This window comes from Oncorhynchus kisutch, linkage group LG13 (assembly GCF_002021735.2).
Source record: "Oncorhynchus kisutch isolate 150728-3 linkage group LG13, Okis_V2, whole genome shotgun sequence".
Taxonomy (NCBI): domain Eukaryota; kingdom Metazoa; phylum Chordata; class Actinopteri; order Salmoniformes; family Salmonidae; genus Oncorhynchus; species Oncorhynchus kisutch.
In genome coordinates this window covers 37,019,234-37,044,162 of record NC_034186.2, presented here as the reverse complement: position 1 = coordinate 37,044,162, position 24,929 = coordinate 37,019,234, and the positions used below count along the sequence as shown (strand labels likewise).

At 41.0% G+C, this 24,929-nt stretch overlaps 2 protein-coding genes across 3 annotated transcripts; both read left to right on the top strand.

The window, feature by feature from the left end:
* Positions 1-2,479: 2,479 nt before the first annotated feature.
* On the top strand, positions 2,480-7,380 carry LOC109902483 (E3 ubiquitin-protein ligase RNF126). Its single transcript, XM_020498863.2, has 9 exons — positions 2,480-2,649; positions 3,838-3,896; positions 4,087-4,147; positions 4,367-4,599; positions 4,796-4,864; positions 5,007-5,076; positions 5,236-5,329; positions 5,492-5,607; positions 5,833-7,380. Exons 1-9 carry the CDS (start codon positions 2,575-2,577, stop codon positions 5,986-5,988), a joined length of 933 nt encoding a protein of 310 aa, XP_020354452.1. The 5' UTR covers positions 2,480-2,574; the 3' UTR covers positions 5,989-7,380.
* Positions 7,381-16,462: 9,082 nt separating this feature from the next.
* Positions 16,463-23,549, top strand: bsg (basigin). Of its 2 annotated transcripts, none has more exons than XM_031786159.1 (8): positions 16,463-16,841; positions 18,116-18,284; positions 19,055-19,143; positions 19,336-19,478; positions 19,737-20,010; positions 21,517-21,529; positions 22,101-22,168; positions 22,329-23,549. In XM_031786159.1, the coding sequence occupies exons 1-7, from the start codon at positions 16,478-16,480 to the stop codon at positions 22,153-22,155; spliced, it is 1,107 nt and encodes a 368-aa protein (XP_031642019.1). In that variant the 5' UTR covers positions 16,463-16,477; the 3' UTR covers positions 22,156-22,168; positions 22,329-23,549. The 2 variants fall into 2 exon arrangements, with proteins under 2 accessions (XP_031642019.1, XP_031642018.1); XM_031786158.1 differs by having other exon boundaries at positions 21,505-21,529.
* Positions 23,550-24,929: the final 1,380 nt, after the last annotated feature.

The window sequence follows — 24,929 nt, the reverse complement described above, 5'->3', positions numbered from 1 at the left end:
CAAATGTTCATAAATGACCAGCATGGTCGAATAATAATAAGGCAGAACAGTTGAAACTAGAGCAGCAGCACAGTCAGGTGGAAGTTGAAACTGGAGCAGCAGCATGGCCAGGTGGACTGGGGACAGCAAGGAGTCATCATGTCAGGTAGTCCTGGGGCATGGTCCTAGGGCTCAGGTCCTCCGAGAGAGAGAAAGAAAGAGAGAAGGAGAGAATTAGAGAACGCACACTTAGATTCACACAGGACACCGAATAGGACAGGAGAAGTACTCCAGATATAACAAACTGACCCCTGATATAAGCTATGGACAACGAACACAATTGCATTTTATCAATGGCAATTTGAATGGACAGAAATACCGTGACAAGATCATTTTGAGGCCCATTTCTTTTAAGGTACAGGTATATGTGACCAACAGATGGGTATCTTTATTCCCAGTCATGTGAAATCTATAGATTAGGGCCTAATGAATTGATTTAAATTGGCTGATTTCCTCATATGAACTGTAAATTGTTGAGCATAAAGTTTATATTTTTGTTCAGTATATTATGTACATTGACAACAGATAAATAGATCCAAACTATCAACTTTGTATATCTAAAATATCTCTGAAACCCACAGCTTGTCAAATCCAATGATGTGTATATATAAACCCTGGAACGAGTCATGCTATGCATTGGCCAATTAGAGGCTTTGAAGCCACTGGCCGCCATATTGGTACTCCCCAGAATGAGAAGTCTTCCATAGGAGTATTTCAATAAAATGTTTCATGGACAAAATTAAGTGTATTTTAGTATTTATATGATGAATTGGGGACAGTAACCAACGATGTGTATAAACCCTGGATAACTGACAGGTGGTGCTGAATTGAAGCCACCTCGGAGCCATCTTGGTATTCCATTGTCAAAAAAGATTTTGGAAGCTATAGAAATGCATTTGTTAATGTTTACATTAGTTTTTAACACGTTTATTATATTATAGACACCTTTAATGCATACGTTTAAATGATATGCGAGCTAAACATAAATGTAATAATATATATATTTTAAAAATGAGAGTACTAATGTTACTGTCCCCTCTACAACAAAAAATACTTAAAGACACATATTTTTGTCCTTAAAACATTTAATTGAAATACTGTAGGATTCCATTAATTCCTGTGGAGCACTGCTCCTACTGGGCAGTGCCAATATGGCCGACCGGTGGCTTCAAAGCCTCTCAATGACCAAAACTCAGAAATAGCAACCCAGGGGGTATAGACATCACTGGCAGTAACATTACTACCACAGATAGAACAATTAGGCAGATATTTCACCGGATGTATAAATGTGAAGCATCCGGCTGGCGTTTCCACTCACTACCAAATATGGTGACAAGAAGAAGCCAATTGGCCGGCAGTGGGAGAAGATGGTATGAGATGGATTTTGGCCGAGATATTGCACATTTTCTCATCGATTAAACATTTGATCTCAAGACAGTTTTCTGTTCCCAAAACTACAATCTGTTACGTACAGAGTAGACTTAAGTTCTGTAGATTTTACCCTTCGACATAGTTAAAAACTTGCGTTGTTTAGAAGGAATGCAAGGGTGAATTGAGTTATTGCACATGCGCACTTCACAGAGTAGGCGCTCCCTACTACGACAGGCTGTGGTCTATAAAGGGTTAGTTATAAAAAATATATATTTGTTAGTAGACCTATACTGTGAATAAATGCTATATTTTTATTTTATTTGTTTATGTTCCGTTCACATAATATAATTCAAACGTATGCAGTAAGGTGTCTAATAGAATATACTTGTCAAAAACAAATGTAGACATTAATAAATGCATTTCTATAGCTTCCAAAATATGGCTGCACGGTGGCTTCAATACAGATCCCCCTGACAGTCAGCCAGGGTTTATACACATCAATTGTAAAATCCCCCAAAATGTGTAATAGAATAGACCAGCATTTGAACTGGACTCTGGATCTTTTAGTATTACATAAGGTGAAAGGAAGGTTGCCAATAGGTTCTCAACTGGTCACTAAATGTTCCACAATCCTGTACATTAATATGAAGAATACTTTACCTGCTGAGGGGCAATATTTGCTGGAGATCAGCAATAAAACAATATACTTAGGACACAAAAGCGCCACCATGTGGCAATACTGCGTAGACCCGCCATCAGAAAAGTGAAATAGAACATAGCGCTTCATTATTCCCCGGAATTTCTTTAGTTATAATGTATGTTGTTCATGTTATTATTATATATTTTTTTAACTATCAGAAATGCATATTGGCTTAGTATTGCTTCTTACCTTATCATTATAAAACAAACATCAGTGAAGCACATGAAGATGTTTTGTATTGCTAATTTACTGGAAACTAGTGCAACGAAAATGCTAATTTAGGCCTAAATAAAGATGCCATTTTTTTTCTTTAGCTACCTACTGAATAATACAGATTTAAGACATTTTATGTATTTCATTATAGCGCGTCGTACATTCACTGAGACGTAATGCCTATATTATAGTGAGCGAATGATTATTGTCCCCTTCATTTCGCCGTACATTCTCCCTCTACAACCAAAAAGATGGCAGAAGCACCTCCATGGCCCAGACAGTTTTTCTGTCACAGATGTTCGGAAGAGATCAGCCCTCGCCTCCCGGTAAGTAACGTTGACGAGAAGCAAGAAGTTAAAGACAATAGTCGTGGAGAGTAGATACATTGATGTTGGTCTTGAACGTTTGGAGTCCTTAGCATTTCTAGCTAGCTAACAGCCACTATGGCTAGTATCTAGCTAAGCAGTACGCTAACGTGAGCTAACCAGATTGTCCATGTCTGGCAACTGACAGTTATCTAATGAGAACTAGTTAGCTAATATTTTAAGCTGGAAGCATGGTGTGTGAAATCAGAGACTCGCTATCTAGTTAACCAACTAACCTAACCGTATCTGATATGGTTTTCGGTTAAGATGGCTAGCTAATTAGCCAGCCTGTCTAGAGTTGCGTCGGTTGTAACTAGCTACTGTAACTAGCTTGGCTGTGTACGTGCTAACTAGTTTACTTAGCTAGGGCATTACATTTATGCAAGATATAAATGTGACTCACATATCTAGCTAGCAAGAAATCAGACATGATGGGACAAGCACTCTTAGCCAAGGAATGCATCAGAACGTCCTTTGATATCAGTCAGCAATGCTTGGCAATGGCATGTGATGACAGTTACATCCAGATTAGCAATGAATGATTACTAAAGGATTTCATTCAGTGTCCAAACATCCTGTAGGCCTTATGACTACATCCAGATCAGCTGCAGCAGAGGACGATTTGTATTTAGCTGGTTGTGAGATATTGACTTAATTAACCATTCTCTCCAAGGAACAGTTTATTGTAAATATTTCCATTATGGCATTAAGGTTTTCTCTAGAAAGCGTAGACAGGTTGGTCATTTGCTGGCATATTCCAATGCCAAATGTAAAATATTATGTCTAGTGTTGAAATGCTAGTCAGTGACAATGGCATGTTGCATTCTTTCTGTGTGTGTGCGCCATTCAGTTAAATCACACCAGCATAACAGTCAGGGCCTGGAACAATCTGTCATAGAATACTAAAGGTGTGTCTCACAATGAAATGTTCATCTGTAGGCTTTCCCCAGTTTGGTGCTAATGACAACTGAATTACATACTGAACACATTTCAAGTCCTTCCAGGATTATTTGTTGATAATGCTTGTTCTTTGAAGTTGTCCACGTTCACAGTTGAATGTAGTGAAGTAGGAATTCAATAGCTATATGCTCAATGTGTGGTAGTGAATGTGAAAAGGACACCTAAAGTCATTGTAATATTTGTTTGCAGGATTACACATGTCCACGGTGTGAATCTGGCTTCATCGAGGAACTGCTGGAGGAAAGAAGGTTTGTTAAATGTGTGATAGCAGGCATACCTTTGACATTCTGGTTAAAGATTTCAATTGATTTTGTCACTTGGCATCACAGAACTTTTCACCTATGATTACACCAATCTGGTCAAGAGGGTGTGCACAAATATAAAAACATCTCTCCAAAATTGCTAACTGTTATTTTCTATGTTTCTCTTCCTGAACAGCAGTGAAAATGGGTCCACATCCACCATCTCCAGCGGTGATCAGAACCAACAGTCGTTAGAGGTTTTTGCAGCTTATTCATTCTGCTTATTGATAAACCCATGCTAGACCATGATATTATCTTAGCAAACACAAAAGCACGCCTCTGTCCATTCTGGAAAGATTCCATTAGTTGAATTTTGATGTAGTTGGGATTTCTGTTGACTATAACATTGAATAATACAGAAAGAACTCCAAGTAATTTATTAATGCGGTTGTATGTTAAATGTCCTTTTCTTGTAGAATGTGGACTCTTCACACATGGCTACATTCCCATCGGGTTACGGACAATTTGCTCTGGGTGTCTTTGACGACTCCTTTGATTTTGGAGCGGGGCAGGGAACAGAGGACAACCGCGACACAGAGAACCGGCGGGAACAGGAGTTGGCATCACGGCAGCGTTACGGCGCCAGGCAACCCCGCCATGACATCCGGGGACAGGCAGGGAGACATGAGGGAGTGCCCACTCTAGAGGGGTAAGCTCAGTGACTTGTGGGACCTTTTTAACTTTAGATCTGTCAGCAGTTCCCAGTGACAGGCTTGTCTCTTTTCCTCTGAGATTTGATGATTTAGCTTGTCAACCATGTTCTATGTAAGCAATGATGAAATTAGGTTTCATTTTTCGATGCATGCAGAACATAATCATGTTGTTTTTTTTGTCATCTTGTGAAGAATCATTCAGCAGCTAGTGAATGGAATAATCGCCCCTACGGCAATGCCAAATATTGGTGTGGGACCCTGGTGAGTAATATTGGTCTCAGGATACTGGGATGTACTATGCCCCTTTTTTAAATATTTTTTTTTATGTTAAACTTTGAAGTCAGCCAACTGACTCTTTTTCTTCCATCTGACGTTTTTTAAATTGTATTATTCCTTTTTATAGGGGCGTGCTCCACTCAAACCCCATGGATTATGCCTGGGGTGCCAATGGACTAGATGCAATCATTACACAGGTACGTATTGACTGTTTACCACTCACATGATTAAAGTTTCTAAATTAACTGGCATAAAGCACACAAATGCCTGCATATTTGCATTGTGAAAATGGTTGCGTTTGGACAGCAAGATCTGCGTGGTATGAAATAAAAATGTATTTTTTATGTGTCCCTTAGTTATTAAATCAATTTGAGAACACTGGCCCTCCGCCAGCTGACAGGGACAAAATAAAGAGCCTTCCCACAATCCCAATCACACAGGAGCATGTTGGTGAGTGACCCTGAACATTAAAACACATGTACAGCACAGTCAATTGCATCACCTGTGGGCTGGACTTGTTGTGGTCTTGTTCTTTTTCTACGGAAGTCTGTGGGTCATAGGGTTTGGTGGTGTTTTTAAGCCATTTACATCTTGAATTTGTTTTATTTCCAGTCTCAGGTCTAGAATGTCCAGTGTGTAAAGAAGACTACACTGCTGGAGAAAATGTTAGGCAACTTCCATGTAATCATTTGTTTCATAATGATTGCATAATACCTTGGCTTGAACAGGTAAGACCTTTCCACTCGTATACCCTTCTTTTAGTGCTATCATTGACAAAACCTATATGACCTTACCCCCCCCCCCCATCACCTAACCACAAACATATATTGGCCCACATATATTCTCCTAGGCAAGTTAAGTGGTCAGTAAAAACTACTGTCCCTACTTTAAATTCTTGAAGATGACTGATATAGTGATGTCTTCTGTGTTTGTGCCACTGTGTGCTTCCACAGCACGACACATGTCCAGTGTGCAGGAAAAGCTTGAGTGGACAGAACACCGCTATGAATCCTCCAGGTCTATCAGGGATGAACTTTGCCGCGGCCTCATCCCCTACACCCCCGTCCTCCACTTCAACCAACAACGAGAACTCAGCCAACAACTGCTAAAAAAACATTCCCCACCTCACACCACCCTGTGAACTGCCCTGAATGGGTGCCAGTCTCTGGCTGTAGAGGGGAACTAAGCACACACCCAGTCTCATTCTCACTTGGAGCGCTGTCTCACACTGGACTGGAGCCAGCAGGAATCCAATCAAATGAAAGTCGATGCATTTCTTACCCACCTGAGGCTCTCCTCAAGCCTTCAGGAATGGCTGACCCCCTGCCTGGGGAGGATAGGAACATTAGGGGGGGGGGGGGGGTCACTCTGGATAACCTCATCATGCAACAACAGATCAAGCCAGTTAGTCCTGCATTCTGAGGGCAGACAAGGGTGGGAGGTTTTTCTGGTCTTACCAAGACAGTTGTTTTACAATGAGAGGTATATTTAATTTTAATACTTTCGATGCACAGCAATTTGTGAAAAATGATAAATATATTGCATTCACTTTTTTTTTTAAAGTAGCATCCATATCTGTACAGTTGTAGGCCTCAAAATGGAACTTTCAGGAGTGGAGGAGAAAGGAGGGTAAGTATAGGATGTCTACTTGGTTTGGATTCTGCATCGTGTTTCCATGGATTGGAAACATCTTATCAAATTTTTATTTTTTATTTTATTTTAAATTTTTTAAACAAAAGTATGTATGAATTTATCATTCATACTTTAAAAAAACTATTTTCTCAAACAATAGCAACCCTACATAAACAAAAGACCAATAAACCGATGCACACAAATTTCAACAGACATTACACCTGCTCAGACCCACCTGTTCTCACCACAACCATACACATGACGTATGTCTCAACCATACACATCACGTATATATCTCAACTACACTCCCCCTTCATCCCCTGGAACTTTCCAGTGCTTGTAGCACTATGCCATATGGCCTCAAATTGCACTGTTCTGATTCTTTGTAGCCCACACCTTTTTAAAATATTTAAATAATTTGATTCATCCTCTGTAGTGATGGAGGATAATTTTATTTCCAGTTTGAGTATAAGTATGGTCCACCTGATTTGGGTATCTCAGTTTCTTACTGACTTAAGTTGCACTGATATAATTGTTTTGCTCTTTCAATTAAGAAACAAACTACATTTGGCTTGGGGCTTTTTGGAAAATTTATTTGGATGCTGGATTGTCAAATGTTACTACAGAGGGAAAATCCATTGTAGTTAACCTTCTAGACACATTCTAACTCAGCATTTTCTTATTCAATCATACATAATCTGTGAGTTTCAGTGCATTTTTTTTTTTTATACATTAAGTTAAATGTAAAAAATTCACAAAATACAATTTTAAGTGAAATATTGATTTGCAGATGATGTAAACCCCATGAACAAAACAATCCATTTGAAAATAAAGATGTTTTGGGAGCTACCGCTCAATATTCAAGTGAATGATTCTATATTGGTTTATTTATATAAGCTTATCATAAACATGTATGGATGGACATTTAGTGCTCGGTAGTTCAAACATCTATATATTGTCCCAGAAATGATAATGCTATCAGACCAATATCTTATTACTCATGGGTTATCTAGTAGATTTCAGTCACTCAGTGTCTATTACTTATGCATTTCCTCATGACGACATGGGTTTGACACTAGGTGGGAGTGTAATACAAAATGGCTACTGTTTGTCACGCAACCCTCTGATGTGGTTGCCTGAAACAACTATTCATACAGTTTGGAATTGTAGGTAATTGTTTTGTCACCCTATATAAAACAAAGCCTTGTTGCATAATGGACATAACGATTGTTTAAGGGCTATAATCAACAATCGTTCTGGTACAGCGTCTCATACTCTCATTTAGAGCAATGATATAACATTTACTACCCTGAGAAGTTGTGAACTCACCAGAGGGTAATACAATGAACTCATTAATGACCAACACTGGAAATTACACACCCCTCTCTGGCAAGGTGTTTGGTTAAGGGAAAATAATTGTTGTCCAGTTTTGTTTTTTTTACTTGTGAGATCCAACAAAGGGCATGTCTTGGCTAAATGTTACACAACAAATCCAGTGCCTGCTGTATTTTAGGACCAAATATTTAATTATACGGTATCTAATGTACTTTAAGTATCATTGAATATGCCTATTGTACAATACACCCAATGCAACATTGGTACCTCTCTTTTAATATGAACATCATGAACGAGTTCACATTTTTAGCTTCTAAAACCGAGTAATTTGTAAATTTGCAAGAGTAGACATGGCAAGTCTTATAAACTTATATTTGAAGAATTGCTTGCCACAATTCTGTTTATATTATAATACAAAACAATTGCTCAAGCTGTCAGTTCCTCCAAAGAAATGTAGTGGGTCTCTAGATTCATTGCCACTGATACACCTACCTATTAAGTGAGATTTCCTGAACCACTTTAAGAGTAAACCATATAAATGGTTGTCTGTTATTGTGCGAGAATAACATCCATGAGTAACATGCCCCAAAAAATGGAGCATTTGCTTTGTTGTCATTTTCCGAAGGGGGGTTTGTCAAAAACTGTATGAATTCCCAATCTGGCCCTCATACCATCATGGCCTCCTAATCATCCCCAGTTTCAAACTGGCTAATTCATCCCACCTCCTCTCCCCTGTAACTATACCCCAGGTCCTTGCAGTAAATGGGAAATTGTTCTTAGGCAATTTACCTGGTTAAATAAAATAAATGAAGAAACTGCTACCTCGATAGGCGATGTCATGGGGACGTTGGCTAGCTAAACTCATGCGCAGCAACACGTCGTCTAACTGTGGCCTAACTGAGCATGTACAGGCCGTCAACTTAAAAGCAGTGGACGTTGAACACATGTATAGCGGCAAAAAATATATAACCATGGTATGTATGTATGAAAGGGATAATTATCTCGGGGCTCTATACGTTCTCTGGAGAATAATGCAACTCCGTGGAAGGTCAGTTCCACTCTGCTAACGTCGTGGAACACATCTTCCACGTCGTTCATTATTTTCCACAGACCGCATAGCCCTTCGTTGATTATCCCTTCCATCTGTACTGTTTTGGGTGGATGACTATTTAGAGTTTAAATACATCTTTATCTTTACAATCTAACTACATAGGCCTATCTGTGTGATCCAAACTTCCATAGAGTAAGATTTGTTGTGGACTCCATTTAATCACATTTGTTACAATTCCATGTTGCACAATCACAAACAATGAGGAAGGTTCATGGGCATTACGTAATGAAATACAATGGAGCATATCCCATTCTAGTAGCCTATGTACTCACTACCTAGTTATATTTTGAGAAAACCAACACAAAAATACAAAACAAGTCTAGTGAATGTTAGAAAGAGCTTGGGTTGGTATCTAAATTCCTTATCATCAGGATGTTCATTCATTGGAACATGTTGGGGCGGCAGGTAGCCTAGTGGTTGGTCAATAACCAAAAGGTGCTCAGATCGAATCCCCGAGCCGACAAGGTAGAAATCTGTCATTCTGCCCCTGAACAAGGCAGTTAACCCACTGTTCCTAGGCTGTTATTGAAAATAATTATTTGTTCTTAACTGACTTGCCTAGTTAAATAAAGGTATAAAAATTTATCATGTTCAGCTTTGTGCTTTGTGTCCATTATTTTACTATTAGATTTGTATGTATTGTTGTAAATTGTTAGATACTATTGCACTGTTGGAGGTAAGAACACAAGCATTTCGCTACACTCACAATAACATCTGCTAAATATGTGTATGTGACCAATAAATGTTGATTTTATCAACAGTAACAGAGGAGAATGCCATTTTCGCGTTTCCTAGAAAAAGCATAAGTTGTCCGACTTGCTGTTGGTGCACGTGTACCTCCATCCACTTTACTCTCCTGACTTTCGTCTACTTTCACCTTTACTACTCAAACGCGCCATTTGACTCCTCATACCCTGGCCTTATCTGCTAACGGAAGTATGAAGAGTCTGTTTCCGCAAGCGTTCCCGGAAGTGATGCTGCGCCTCTGGGTTTAGAAACTCTGTGGTTTGGTAATCAAATCTATTTTGGTCACGCCCGAGCGTCATGTCATGTGTACGTGCTAGTTCACGACGTGACTGATTGAATTGAGGAACAAGTAGAGGACGACCAACTCGGTCGATGGTGGAGCAGAGCTAACGTATTACATTTTTTTTGTGAAAGTATATATCTGTGCTAGAAAAGGACATCGTCGAAATGAAATATCTGTGGGGTTTAAGTGCCCTCCTCTTGTGCTTGTACCGAGCCGATGCCCTGACAGGTAATATTTTTTGCTTGCTTTCTAGCTAGTTAGACATCATACAGTCATTGAGTTAGACTAACTCGGTTGTGTGTGCCGTGCTAACTCACTGGCTTGATAGCAAACAAGCTAACGTTAGCGCTTTTCAATTATTGATTTGATATAGTGCTTTCGTAAACGTAGCTAAGACATTATTTTTTACAGTTGAATGTTTTCCCAACGTTTTTAAACCAGTCTTTGCCATCGAGCTACTTTAGAAAATGAACCAGTGGCTAGCTGGCTAGGAAGCATAACCTTATTTTGTAATGCGCTAGCTAACGTTAGCTAGTATAATGGTCCCAGCGTTCCAAGCGTAGGAGCCATTGATCATTCTGACTCTGCTTCTCAGTAGGGTTTTTAGCGGTTTGCCTCGTCCACTGTTGGCTCCATGTGAACTACAATTCCGACGCATTTAGAAACGTCTATCATCCCTTGCTAAAATGTTTTACAAACATATGCTGATATGCCACTTTCATATCAGCGAGGAAGACTTTCAATATATATATAAACTTAGCTACTGTAGCAGTTTTGCACAGATCCATATGGTGTGTGCCAGAAAACAAATCAATCAAAATGATGTATGTAGCCCTAGTTACATCAGCTGATATATCAAAGTGCTGTACAGAAACCCAGCCTAAAACCCCAGCAAGCAATGCAGGTGTATAAGCACGGTGGCTAGGAAAAAGTCCATAGAAAGGCTAAAACCTAGGAAGAAACCTAGAGAGGAACCAGGCCAGTCCTCTTCTGGCTGTGCCGGGTGGAGATTATAAAATACCAACCGTACCATTATGATTGTTTACGATGAGCTGCACTGGGGTAGGAATGCAATGTGGAGCCGGTGTAAGATATAGGTCGGAAAACGCACCTCTTTGCAGGGATGGGCTATGCCACTGTGCCCCAAATTGTACTTTATCCGTAACTGATACAGCAAGAATATTTAAATAATGCTTGTTTTCCTGTAAAACTGTCCTTCTCGTCCTCATACTAGCTAGCGTTCTGGATGGTGTTAGCCAATCAGCTCCTTTGTTCTACGTGAAGTGCCATTACACAATGGCTGCCGTGGCTACAGCTCGCTAGCATGAGAACAAGAAGTACACTTTACCAGAACTAAATACAGTTGAAGTCATACACTTAGGTTGGAGTTATTAAAACTTGTTTCTCAACCACTCCACAAATGTCTTGTCAACAAACTATAGTTTTGGCAAGTCAGTTAGGACATCTACTTTGTGCATGACACAAGTCATTTTTCCAACAATTGTTTAGACAGATTATTTCACTTATAATTCTCTATCACAATTCCAGTGGGTCAGAAGTTTACATACACTAAGTCGACAGTGCCTATAAACAGCTGGGAAAATTCCAGAAAATGATGTCATGGCTTTAGAAGCTTCTGATAAACACCATGGAACCACGCAGCCGTCATACCGCTCAGGAAGGAGACGCGTTCTGTCTCCTAGAGATGAACGTACATTGGTGCGAAATGTGCAAATCAATCCCAGAACAACAGCAAAGGACCTTGTGAAGTCCTATATCGACATAACCTGAAAGGCTGCTCAGCAAAGTAGCCACTGCTCAAAAACCGCCATAAAGCCAGACCATGGTTTGCAACTGCACATGGGGACAAAGATTGTACTTTTTGGAGGAATGTCCTCTGGTCTGCTGAAACAAAAATATAACTGTTTGGCCATAATGACCATTATGTTTGGAGGAAAAGGGGGGGGGGGGGGGCTTGCAAGCTGAAGAACACCATCCCAACCGTGAAGCAAGGGGGGTAGCAGTGTCATGTTTTGGGGGTGCTTTGCTGCAGGAGGGACTGGTGCACTTGACAAAATAGGATCATCATGAGGATGGAAAATTATGTGGATATAGTGATATATGTAACATCTCAAGACATCAGTCAGGAAGTTAAAGCTTGCTCGTAAATGGGTCTTCCAAATGGACAATGACCCCAAGCCAAAGCTGTAGCAAAATGGCTTAAGGACAACAAAGTCAAGGTATTGGAGTGGCCACCACAAAGCCCTGACCTCAATCCTATAGAAAATTTGTGGGCAGAACTGAAAAAACATGTGCGAGCAAGGAGGCCTGCAAACCTGACTCGGTTACACCAGCTCTGTCAGGAGGAATGGGCCAAAATTCAACCAATTTATTGTGGGAAGCTTGTGGAAGGCTACCTGAAACGTTTGACCCAAGTTAAACAATTTAAAGGCAATGCTACCAAATACTAATTGAGTGTATGTAAACTTCTGACCCACTGGGAATATGATGAAATAAATAAAAGCAGAAATAAATCATTCTCTCTACTATTATTTTGACATTTCACATTCTTAAAATAAAGTGGTGATCCTAACTGACCTAAAACAGGGGATTTTTTTACGAGGATCAAATGTTGGGAATTGTGAAACTGAGTTTTTAAATATATTTGACTAAGGTGTATGGAAACTTCTGACTTCAACTGTATTTATATATTGTGGATAAAGGTACCGTAGCATATCCCGTTCATGCATTATGGTAAGTTTTCCGCCCCCAGTGCAGCTCACTGAAGTGTAACGGTAGGGTATTTTCTAGCAACCATCCGATGAACTATACTTTTGTTCGATCACGCTAGATGACTTATTAGCATAGGTGGCCGTGTCTCTCTTCGGTAGCGCCAGCGCTGTAGTATGGGAATAGTATGGCAGTATGGGAACACTGACCCTTCATGATTTCTCGCTGATATGAAAGATGGCTACTTTCCTTGTGTTTCCAAAATGTTACCGCAAGTGATGCATGCTAATATTAAGAACGAGCGTCTGGGCTTTTAACCAAACTCCGCCGGCAAGTAAATACTATGTTTAGTAGAGGCGCTAAAGGTAGTTAGCATCTATGAATGGCTTTACCAGGTAGTTAATTTAAACACATTGCGGTGATCAAAATCACTGCCGTGTAACGGTTAACGCTAGGTAAAATAGTTGATTTTGCAATTGGAACCTGCCATCATAAAAATAGTTTTATTAAATAACATGTTTTAAATAGGCAAACTAGTGTCAACACTTAAAGATGGAATCTACTAGGTAGCTAACTTGCTAATTTTTCATGTGATCCAAACCCACCTTTGGCCAAATATCATAGATGTTGGTTTATTTTTCATAAACCAGCCAATGCAGTTGCTTTTGGCTGGTTTATGAAGAAATAAACCAATATATTTTTTTAGTATTGTATTTGGAAATTAGCAGACTAACCGGACACTTGGGTTTCAAGTCTCAGGTAGTTTTGTGTGAGAGCCAAAGCTTGTGCTTCTGGCTTGTTTTAGCTGCCGTCTTTAAACGGATGTAGACCAGTTTGCCTGCCTGAATCATGAGACATTAACTAGCAGGTTAGCTTCTGTGTCCTATATAAAGACATCCCATTTTTTTTAAAGTGGGCCTATATTTGACCTCTTCGATGGAGATTAATGGCATGCAGTTGAGGTACAACATGCTACCACATTTATATTCACACCATTTTAAATTGATTACAAATGTATGTGAATGTGTTACATGAAATGTGTCAAACAAGCAAGAAGCTTTGTTTACACGATTGTTGTGGGGGTTTGTTTTTAGCGGAGACTGCAACACATTTAGATTACCTTAATCTCATTATAACATTCCGTCACAACCACTGCCTTGTCTATTTAAGATTGTGCTGACTTTCTAAGCCTGGAAGAGCCTCAAGCCATGGCAGTATATATACATTACGCAACCTTGAGTACTTAATAAAGCATTGCATGCAGCGCATGATGCACTCATTGTTAATTTAGCCAATTCAGAGTGAGGGTCCAACATTGTATTAATTTATGTTCAGTGTCAAAGAAACAAGGCAGTATGTGGATTCATTATGATGATTTAATGTGTTTTGAACCAATTAATGACACTAAAACATTCTAAATAAGGAACGATGGGGATGATGTATAATCTTATTGAGAGTAGATTGCTACTTCACTTAATTTGGTGTGAAAAAGGCTCCATTTTTAGGCCTAATGGTTTTGGTTAATCCTAAAAAAGTACCAAATGTTTGAAACTTGCCTCGTATTTTGCTTTTTAAAAAGCAGATTTTATAGAAAAGTCCTACACTGTAACCTGCCCTATTTGCTCCAAACAATTTAAATTGGTAAACCTAACAAAAAAAATATTGATTTTCGCCAGGACAGTCTGGGGAGATTGGACTTTGAATTGGGCCTTTGACTCTGCGAGGTCCTCCATTGACCCAGATATACAGAGTGGCATGAAAGCTTTAGAGGGCATGTCCCAGAGGACTGCAGATGCCTCTGAAGATACAGCACACAGGCAGTCCCCATGCTGGATGGGCAGTTTTCCGCTTTGGCAACTCCAGATCATTAATACAATTATATTTCTATTGCGTTCCAGCTTCGTCTTGAGCAAAACGTTGGTTGGAGAAGTAGGTTATAGAAAGCAGGCAGCCATTTTCCCTTCGGTTAAACGAGGTCAGGAAAAGCACGTTTTGAAGCATTTCCTATGCAAATGAGTGGAGTCATGAAGTACGATGGGCTCATAAAAGCACATTGATTATGTAACAGAATGTTAATACATATATGACTCAGATAAATCTTTATTGCTAGTAGCATTTGTTTCCCTGTCTGCCCTGAACAGTGTGTTCAGGATTCATGTTGGTTTGCTATTTTGATTGTGTGCCCATTTTCTGGGTGACCATTTTATGTCAGCATAATTGATCACTGGGTAGGCTAAATGCTGCATACAAACAACTGTAATGACTATGATTACTCTTTCTCTCACCTGTTGCAGGACATTTGTGTTAATCTTTTATATTTTGCAGTCATATGCCGATCACACCTCCTTTTGAAATGTCCTATTTATCCCCAGCTAACATTCACACAAAATGGAAACCTAGTTGTTTACACTGAGTAGGTGGCCTGTGGAGCATGACCCTATGTAGTTATTAGTAAACTGTAGCACATTAACTTGACAACCATTCCAAGCAGTCAGGCTTCTGTCTTTTTGCTATGCTAGGCCAGTTAGGACTACATGTCACCTACAGTACTGGTGAGTCGCACTGATTTCAAGAGGGGTATACTGGAGCGGGCTTTTTGGTCTCTTTCCAAAATGTTATTTTTTTTTTGGGGGGGGGGGTGGAACTTGCTGGTGTGTTAAGTTTGATACAAGCTAGAGTAACAACAAATTTTAGTTATGACTTTCGTTCTGGCCTATGTGAAGTCACTATCTGCATTTACTTGGGTTTGTTTTGTACAGCATTTGCTATGAAGGTGACCTCTTTGTTATGGTTAAAAGGATCCTGCCAGCCTTAGCTAAAAGGTCACATGATTTTTAGAGCCAGAGGCAGCCGTGCCTCCAACCCCACTTCACAAGTTTGACTTTGGACATGTTAATGGGTACATACTATCTCTGGTCTTTAGGGAGCCAACTATTCAGAAAATGTCCACCTACCACCATGCCTTGTTGTCCTACTATGCAAAGATGCAATAAAGAAAGGGGCTGTGGCTCAGGCGTTGTCTGAACATGGTTGTCTTTGTTCAAGCGGCGTTACATAGGGATCCCTGAGTTTGTTCTGAAGCATTTCTCATCATTGATCTCCTGGGTTGTTTATTCAGGTGGGCCTGGATGTTGAAGGTATGCCAAGGTTTTGTTCTCCTGTGTTGATTTAAGATTGTTCCGTGGGCTTCGATAGAAATAACCCTACAGGGGGCTAACTCTACAGAGTGCGCCTCGAGCCGTGCGAATGTTATTCTTCTGTTGCTCCTCCTGGGTATTAAATCCTGTACAGAATGTCCTCAACGTCAGATCAGGTGTTTCGTTTAATAACTAAGCCCTGCACTTCTCAACACAATGACAAACAGACAGAGAATGTAATAGATTTACAGACTATTTTGAATCATATCTGACATTTTAAATTTCATCCATCTGCTTAGTCCACTCGTGCGATGAATAACAAACATATTTTCACTTGCCCTTCATGAAATGTATCTGTTTTTATTAGTTGCTTTTGATTTTAATGCATGTCAATCTGCAATGGGTCTGAGTATCAAGTACTCTAAAAAGCCATTTGGCATGAACTATTTTGGTTAATAATGATACTCAGACCCCTACTCTTCATGTGTTTGATTAATCTTTTGTTTCTTTCTTTTTTGCCTGCTTGCCTTTTCCATCGCATTTTACTTTCACCTCCATAAAATTGTCGGATTTGCTAAAAACCAATCTGAAACCAAATCAATGTAAACCACCCCTCCCCCACAATGGCCTGTTCAGCTGGTTTTGTCAAGTCGCCCCTGTCCCAGATGAAACTGATAGAGGACATTGCAGAGCTGCACTGTGAGGTGACAGGGAACCCCATCCCAGAGGTGCAGTGGTGGTTCATAGAGGGCGAGGAGCCCGACGAGACAATGACCCAGCTGTTCGATGGGGCTCGGCGAGACCGTGTCGAGATCAACGCCACCTACATCCTGCACGCCACCAGCTCCATTCATCTCTTAAACCTCACGCTCGATGACTCCGGCACGTACGAGTGCCGCGCTTCCAACGACCCCGACCGCAACGAGCTGAAGAAGGCACCCAAAATCAAGTGGATCCGCTCACAGGCTAACGTTATAGTGTTTGAATGTGAGTGTTGGGAGGCCCTACGTACAGCCAGGCAGCGTCTCCCTGTAGAGGACAGTGAGGGGTCCAGCTCCTGTTCCCCACCTTCTCCTGCCCTCAACCCTGTTTCACCCAGACTCCCCTACTCTCCCCTCACTGAGCTCCCATGATGTCCAGTAGTGGAGAGCCAACCTGACCACAAGGCGTGGCCGGGCCTCTCCTTAGACGTGTCATACCTGCCGTAGCACTACCCTCAATCTGATGCCTTTTTTTTGCTGGGCCTATGTCAAATCCTTATTTTAAATGAATTAGGAAAATATTTCACATAATACTGGTCATAAGGTCTGAAACCTGCAAATGGCTACATCTAATTTTTGAATCATAAAATGTTCATTTTGTTTTTAAAAGGGTCAGATTATGGGTTGGTCAGCTTCTTGTTGACTTCCATTTGGTCTATTTTGCTGTCTTGTCCAAGGTATAGAATGTGTAATTGATACTAACATATTGACACTGTCCTGTGGTGTTTACACTCTTTAGACCTGTTATGCCTGACTAGGCTCTTTAGGAGTACTAAATCTATCTATAGGAGACAGCAACCCAGCTTTCTGATTCTTAGCCATAGGGCATCTTTCCAGTATTTGTTTTCTCTACCTGAATCAAACCAAAAGATCCTCTTTGTTCCTCTTCTCTGTTAGTGGAACACCAACCTACCATACCTTGCCGGTTGCTTCTTCTGCATGTGTTGATTACAAGCTCCTCTCCTCATGGTCTCCTAGATTAATTTCCCTGTGTAACCCCTCTTCTCTTGAACTCTTGGTTCAGCCCGAGCTCTCCATTTTTAGGTGTCTGCCCATGTGATCTGCCTCTGCTTGGAAGAGGCGCTGCCTTTTTATATTGTGCTGTTCTTGGCTTGAAATTAGATTTTGAAAGTAATAACATTTGACAAGCTAAGCTAGACCTTATCAGTTGTTACTATGAAGTTTTTAGGCTAAAGGATAGTAAAGCAATGTCAAGCACTGACCAGTCAAGGTTTGTGCTGCAACATGTTGGTGTCAAGAGAGCCATTTATCCTGTAAACCCAGTACCTTAAGTTTGGATTAAATCCACTACTTTGATATAAAATATTTTGTAGTGTCTTTAGTTACCCTAAAGTATTTTAGCAATATCCTGTATGTGAAAAGACATGCAAGAATTAGTTACACTTGGCTTGTAGTCGTGGTGACGTTACTACGGTAATGATCCTACTAGAAGTGGTCATGTCAAAGGACGGCTTATTAATATGTTGACTTTGTCTACAGATCCCTTAATTGTGTCTTCACCTATGGAGGTGAACAACCAGACCTCTGCCATCCTCTCGTGCAACCTGACCAACCCCCCGTCCACAGTCAAAGGTCATTACTGGATGAGGAATGGCAATGTGATCGAGTCATCCAAGCAGGACTCTGCTGCTCTCTACACCGAGTACATGTAAGTGCCTGCCAGGCAGGCAGCGTGTGTTTGCATGTTTGAGCCACCAGATGGACGGGAATCCCTCTGAGCTATAGAACGATTTCCCGGAGCTGGGCTCGCTGATTTGAGATTCAGCTGTTGTCCTGAATCTAGCAGTCATTGCTTGTCATTATTAGCGACCATGCCTTTTTAATGTTTTGTCAGCAGGGAGGTAGGTCACAGATTTGACCGCACAGCAACACTGAATGAAAAACCACGCCAACCTTTCCTCCATGTATTTTCTACATGTTAGCTCTCCCTCATTCTACTGCTCACACACATATACATACCATCCATTAATGGTAACACTCCAGGCCCTGCTCAGGCATTCCCTGCCATTAATTAGCAGCGAGATGGACTGCAGCTTTGGTTGTAGCCTTGGCAGCAGCATGGATAAGCGCCCCCTAGCACTCCCATTCTTTCACTCTCATAATAACCATAATTCCCCATCAGACGTAAAGAGCATGGAGGGTTCCAGTGCCGACACAAGTCCGATTGTTGTTACCAGGGGGAAGTAGAAGTGTTTGTAACAAGGAGAGATGCAGTTTTATTTTTATCTGGTTGCTTCTCATTCTCAACAGCAACAGGGAGCCATTTGAAGTTCAGCCTGTTGGGGCAGCATCTTTTGTAGTGTGTTTTTACAGGCAAAGTGACTTCATGACTGGGATGTGTTTGAAGCCATTGAGTGAAGTCTGTAGGCCTGCGTTTCTCATCCTCAGGGCTTACGTTGTTGTTTTTTCCCCCATTAGCTTGGCTAAAATTGATTTCCATTCTGGTGGAGTATATGACTGCGTCTTCCTGTCTGATCCTGTGGTGAAGAAATCCATTGCAGTCAAAAGTAAGTAATGCGTTTGAACTTTTAAAGTGAAGTCTCTACTGACATTAGCTATGCCGATTAATGTTACTACCTTAGTGCGCTTTGAGTATCTGAAAGCTGTAATGGGCTTGTATAGCCAGTTTTAGACAACTGCAGGTGTTGGATGAATCGCGGCTATCCGATAAATACCTGCATCCATGTGTTTGTCACTAGCTGCTATCCATGTCTCGGCCTACAAACGCTCTGAGCATGGAAACGAGCAGGACAAGGGTGTGCTGGTGTGTGTCAGTCATGGATATCCACTGCCTACTGACTGGAAGTGGTACAAACTGGAAGGAGAAGAAATGCTGAAGACGGTATGCGTTTACCGTCATTGATGCACCATTAGGCTTAACACGATGAGTTTCACTGAGCCAGAATAACCCCTGATGCTGAACTGAGTGAATGAAGTCACATGCTGCAGTTATTTTCCAATGTTAGGAATCGTTGACTAAATCAATATCTTGGTTGAAGTCACAGTAATGCCACATGCACTAGTACTATCCAAAGAGGTCTCTGCCCTAGATAAGAGTTGAGTATTCAATTACTTTTTGCTCCCTATTTGTCATTCTCAGGCCATCACCAACGGTACTGACAGGTATGAGATCAAGAGCACCCCCAACAGGACCACCCTGACCATCAATGACCTGGACATCGCCATGGACATGGGCGACTACATGTGCTACGGTGCCAGAGAAGTGGACTCGGCTTTCGACAAGATCCACCTGCGCGTCCGCAGCCGCCTGGCCGCCCTCTGGCCCTTCCTGGGCATCGTGGCCGAGGTCATCATCTTGGTCAGCATCATCTTCATCTACGAGAAGAGGAGAAAGCCTGATGAGATCAACGACGGTACGTAGAAACACCCACAGAGAAATGCAGAAACGAAGTACTCTTGTTTTGCCATTCATGATTTCTGAAGTAGCATACCTCGCTAAGTCCATATGATTTAGCTGTGAGTGTCTGCTGCCCTCCAGTGGCAGAACAGTCTTAGTTTCAGATGTACTGTCATTCTCCAATGATTGCTGTGCATTAGCTACCATTTTAATGATAACCCAACACGTCGTCTTTTCTTAATGGTTTGGATATAGCAGGTTTACTGTTATTTACTTGGTCTTCTTGATTTGCAATTTAAATATGTTTTTCACTTATGATTTTAGTCATTTCATTTGATCAAAAGCAATTGGTTTTCTATTAGAACACTTTTTTTTTCCTTCTCCGTTTTGTATTTCTCTGTTCGCTGCTGCGTTTGCGTTTTGGTAAGTGATCAAAACTGCATGTCAGACGGAAGTGGTTGACCTGAGATGACCGTAACTGAGAAGCTATAGGAATGCACTGCGTTCACTTGTTAAGAATGTATCTAATAAGGAACTCTTCCACTGGCCTTGCATTCATATATTGGACCAATTTGGGCTAAATTTGAAATACATTTTCAGACTGCTAAAACTTAGCCACATTTTTATGCCCACCAATCAATGTGTTTTTGTCATGCCAGTAAAAGGGTCAAATAGCCCAAGTCATGTGATTTATGTGGAGATGGAAATTAGGCCTAATGTCATGGTTTGTAGTGTTGGAAACACCTAAGGGTTTAGGGTTTTAAAGGTACACACAGCAGTATGACATCACGGGGCAACTTCCTGCTTGCATACAGTTGTTGACATCTGTAAGCAGGAAGTTGCTCTGGTTATGTCATATTTCTGTGTGTACCTTTTATAATATCTTGTCTTGCATGCCATCTGCATCTTGATCTCATGCATGACAAGTCATTTTCTTTTTTTATAATAGGGATATCATTTCATTGATCTCATTCATTGCCTGAGGGCACCTATTCTTTGATTTTAACCGGTGACTGAACAGTCATGTCCAGACCTTTTTAATCTGCAGTATACCTGTACGCTTTGTTTACAACTGTTTTCGGTGTTGCATTGTCCCTTCAACTTTTCACTTTTCACTTGGTTATCCTGTTTGCGTTATTTTGAGATGTTCAGTACAGATTGATAACATATATTCTAATCAGGAACATATAGTTGGGATACAGTGTAGGTAGATTTGTCATAACTGCAGTTTTCTTTTTTTAATGAAATGATTAAGTTCAAGCGATGTAACTGTGTTTGCTTATTGTAGATAGAATTATGGCAGTGTATGCTTGTTTTGCATAATTGACTGCAATCATTTGACAATGGCCTACTTAAAGAAATACTTGGAACTTTGTCACCATTTCCTTCATTGTCTGTGGAAAGAATTTTCTCCATGCCTTGCTCTCATTAGAATGTCTCCCTACCAGACAGTCTCTGACCAATTCAGCTGTTGACACATCTTTTCTCTTGTCCCTGTGCTGCTTTATAGATGAGGACTCAGGTTCTGCTCCCCTGTAAGTACACATTTTACACTGACATGTAAAAATTCAATACATTTCATTTCTCATGAAGAAAATATATAAATGGGCCTCCCGAGAGGTGCAAGGGTCTACGGCACAGCATCGCAGTGCTAGAGGCGTCACTACAGACCCGGGTTCGATCCCATGCTGTCGCAGGTGACCGGTAGACCTATGAGGCGGCACAAAATTGACATAGCGTCGTCCGGGTTAGGGGAGGGTTTGGCCGGCCAGGATCTTGTCCCAGCGTGCTCTAGCGACTCCTGTGGCGGGCCGGGCACACGCAGGCCGACTTCGGTCGCTAGTTGTACGGTGTTTCCTCCGATACATTGGTGCGGCTGGCTTCGGGTTTAAGCGGGCAGTGTGTCAAGCAGTGTGGCTTGGCAGGGCCGTGTTTCGGAGGACACATGGCTCTCGACCTTCGCCTCGCCCGAGTCAGTTCAGGAGTTGCAGCGATGGGACAAGGCTGTAACTACCCATTTGGATATCATGAAAAAGGGGTAGAAAAATGTTTTTAAAGATATACATTGCTGTGTTTGTAAAGTTCTGGATGGAAAATGTCTTTCAGGAAAAGCAATGCTGCCACAAACCACAAGGATGTCAGGCAAAGGAACTCCAACTGAGAGAAGATGAGAGGTGTGTGTGTGTGTGTGTGTGTGAGGGCTTTTGAATCAACCCACTCAACTGGATGAGCCTATTTCAAATTCATTTATTCTGATTGCAAAATCAAAGCAGTAAACCTCCCGTGGAGGTTGAGCTCTCAATCTAATTGTCAGTCCCCTTTCTTTCCTGACAGATATCCTGATGACTATCTTCCAGGATGAAGAGCATTTGCTGAGCGTCACATAATCTAGTGCACCCTGCGAATTTTAAACGACTTTAAATTTAAATTCTTGAACGTTAATGTCTTGAGAAATGGGCTGAATTGTACTTCTATATTTCTCTCCATATTGTGCTTTCGGCTTAAGGCCATTGGCAAAAAAAAAACATGTTTTTGCATGAGTTTTATTGCCGTTCTAGAAGTGTTTGTTCGTAGTGAAGTCCATTGTAAAAGTTTACGTGGGAATGATCTATTGGTGGTTTTTCTATTTGTGCTTATAGCTTCCTTCACGTCTAAATATCTGCTCTTATATTTGCAAGCATGAACAGCCACCTGTTAAGCAACATGGATCTTACTACGATTGTGAAATGTTTGGACACTGACATGCTTTTTCCCCAGGCCCTATTACCACACCTGACTCCAATAATCAACTAATCATTGTCTTTAGAATGCAATTAGTTTAATCAGGTGTGTTTAGATATAGGGCTGGGGACAAATGACATGAATCAGGCCCCTGAACTGAAGAGGCCCATCCATGCATCCCTCACATAGTTGGCTGAGTTATAGGATACACCTTAACACAGTCCATTTGACTTCCTCCACTGTATTTGATTTTCCACAGAGGAAGTTATAATACTGTAGGTAGTTCCTAAATTAAACGCAGCAGGTAGGATTATAATGCAATTTCGTCTGAGTTCCTGCTGTATTTAATACATGCACTGTTGAGATTTTAAAAGGCTAATCATTGCAAAATAAAATCAAAGCTTTTTGGAGTTGTACTACTATGTTAAGGTGTAGTTTTGAATTTTCTATGCTTTTGTTGCCATAGTCACATCCATAGTAATACTTCCTGAAAAAGGACCAAGTGTAAGAGATGGGTTTTCTGCTTCTGAACAACGACTAATACATTAATCAGAATGGAAGGCGATTTTTAAATGGCTTGTTTTCTTGAAGGGTACATGGAACCTAAACAGGATTGACACTATTGAAGCATTGTCCTTTTTCTAACCTCCACTTTGTAGACAACTCAGAAGCCACATGTTGCACTAACTTGATTTAGTATTGTGACTGGATGTGCACCGGTAGTTTAAGAAGTACATGTGAAAATGACTGTCATTTATTTAGCTTAAAAGTAACTAATTAGATTTAACACAACTGTACCAATTTGCACAATCTCAATAAAGTGATCTGATTTAAGATATGTGGTCTGTCTGTTACTGCTTGGATAAGATGGACATTTTGGTAAAATGCTATAGGTCATCCCACACAAAGCTATGAAGTTACTGTTAAGTGCCCTGGATAGTTGTTGGCGATGGGTTTGAAGTTGTTGGTCCTCTGGTAAATGGCATGACTTGAAGCTGGCATACATACAGGAGTTACCCAATGGTAAAGGAGTAGTCTTGGAAATTCCAGACCTATGACAACATTACATACAGTTGTGGCCAAAAGTTTTGAGAATGACACAAATATACATTTTCAGTCTGGTGCCTCAGTTTGTATGGTGGAAATGTGCATATACTCCAGAATGTTATGAAGATTGATCAGATGTAATTAATTGGAATTCAAAGTCCCTCTTTGCCATGCAAATGAACTGAATCCCCCAAAAACATTTCCACTGCATTTCAGCCCTGCCACAAAAGGACCAACTGACATGTCAGTGTCATTAACACAGGTGTGAGTGTTGACGAGGACAAGGGTGGCGATCACTCTGTCATGCTGATTGAGTTTGAATAACAGGCTGAAAGCTTCAAAAGGAGGGTGGTGCTTGGAGTCATTGTTCTTCCTCTGTCAACCATGGTTCCCTGCAAGGAAACACGTGCCGTCAATGCTTTGCACAAAAAGCGCTTCACAGGCAAGGATATTGCTGCCAGTAAGATTGCACCTAAATCAACCATTTATCGGATCATCAAGAACTTCAAGAAGAGCAGTTCAATTGTGAAGGCTTCAGGGGGCCCAAGAAAGTCCAGCAAGCGCCAGGACCGACTCCTGAAGTTGATTCAGCTGCGGGATCGGGGCACCACCAGTACAGAGCTTGCTCAGGAATGGCAGCAGGCAGGTGTGAGTGCATCTGCACGCACAGTGAGGTGAAGACTGAGGATGGCCTGGTGTCAAGAAGGGCAGCAAAGAAGCCACTACTCTCCAGGAAAAGCATCAGGGACCGATTGATATTCCGCAAAAGGTACAGGGATTGGACTACTGAGGTAAAGTAAATTTCTCTAAATCCCCTTCCCGATTGTTAGGGGCTTCCGGAAAAAAGTTTGTCTGGAGAAGACATGGTGAGTGCTACCATCAGTCCTGTGTCATGCCAACAGTAAAGCATCCTGAGACCTTTCATGTGTGGGGTTGCTTCTCAGCCAAGGGCTCACTCACAATTTGCCTAAGAACACAGCCATGAATAAAGAATGGTACCAACACATCCTCCGAGAGCAACTTCTCCCAACGATCCAGGAACAGTTTGGTGACGAGCAATGCCTTTTCCAGCATGATGGAGCACCTTGCCATAAGGCAAAAGTGATAACTAAGTGGCTCGGGGAACAAAACATCAATATTTTGGATCCATGGCCAGGAAACTCCCCA

Excerpts from the sequence above, each read along its gene's own strand:
- bsg (XM_031786158.1), top strand. The coding sequence starts at position 16,478 with ATGGCCTGTTCAGCTGGTTTTGTCAAGTCGCCCCTGTCCCAGATGAAA. Across the intron at positions 18,285-19,054 it reads GCTCTCTACACCGAGTACAT|CTTGGCTAAAATTGATTTCC; the intron begins GTAAGTGCCTGC and ends TTCCCCCATTAG. Across the intron at positions 21,530-22,100 it reads GACTCAGGTTCTGCTCCCCT|GAAAAGCAATGCTGCCACAA; the intron begins GTAAGTACACAT and ends AATGTCTTTCAG.
- LOC109902483 (XM_020498863.2), top strand. The coding sequence starts at position 2,575 with ATGGCAGAAGCACCTCCATGGCCCAGACAGTTTTTCTGTCACAGATGT. Across the intron at positions 2,650-3,837 it reads AGATCAGCCCTCGCCTCCCG|GATTACACATGTCCACGGTG; the intron begins GTAAGTAACGTT and ends ATTTGTTTGCAG. Across the intron at positions 5,608-5,832 it reads TAATACCTTGGCTTGAACAG|CACGACACATGTCCAGTGTG; the intron begins GTAAGACCTTTC and ends GTGCTTCCACAG.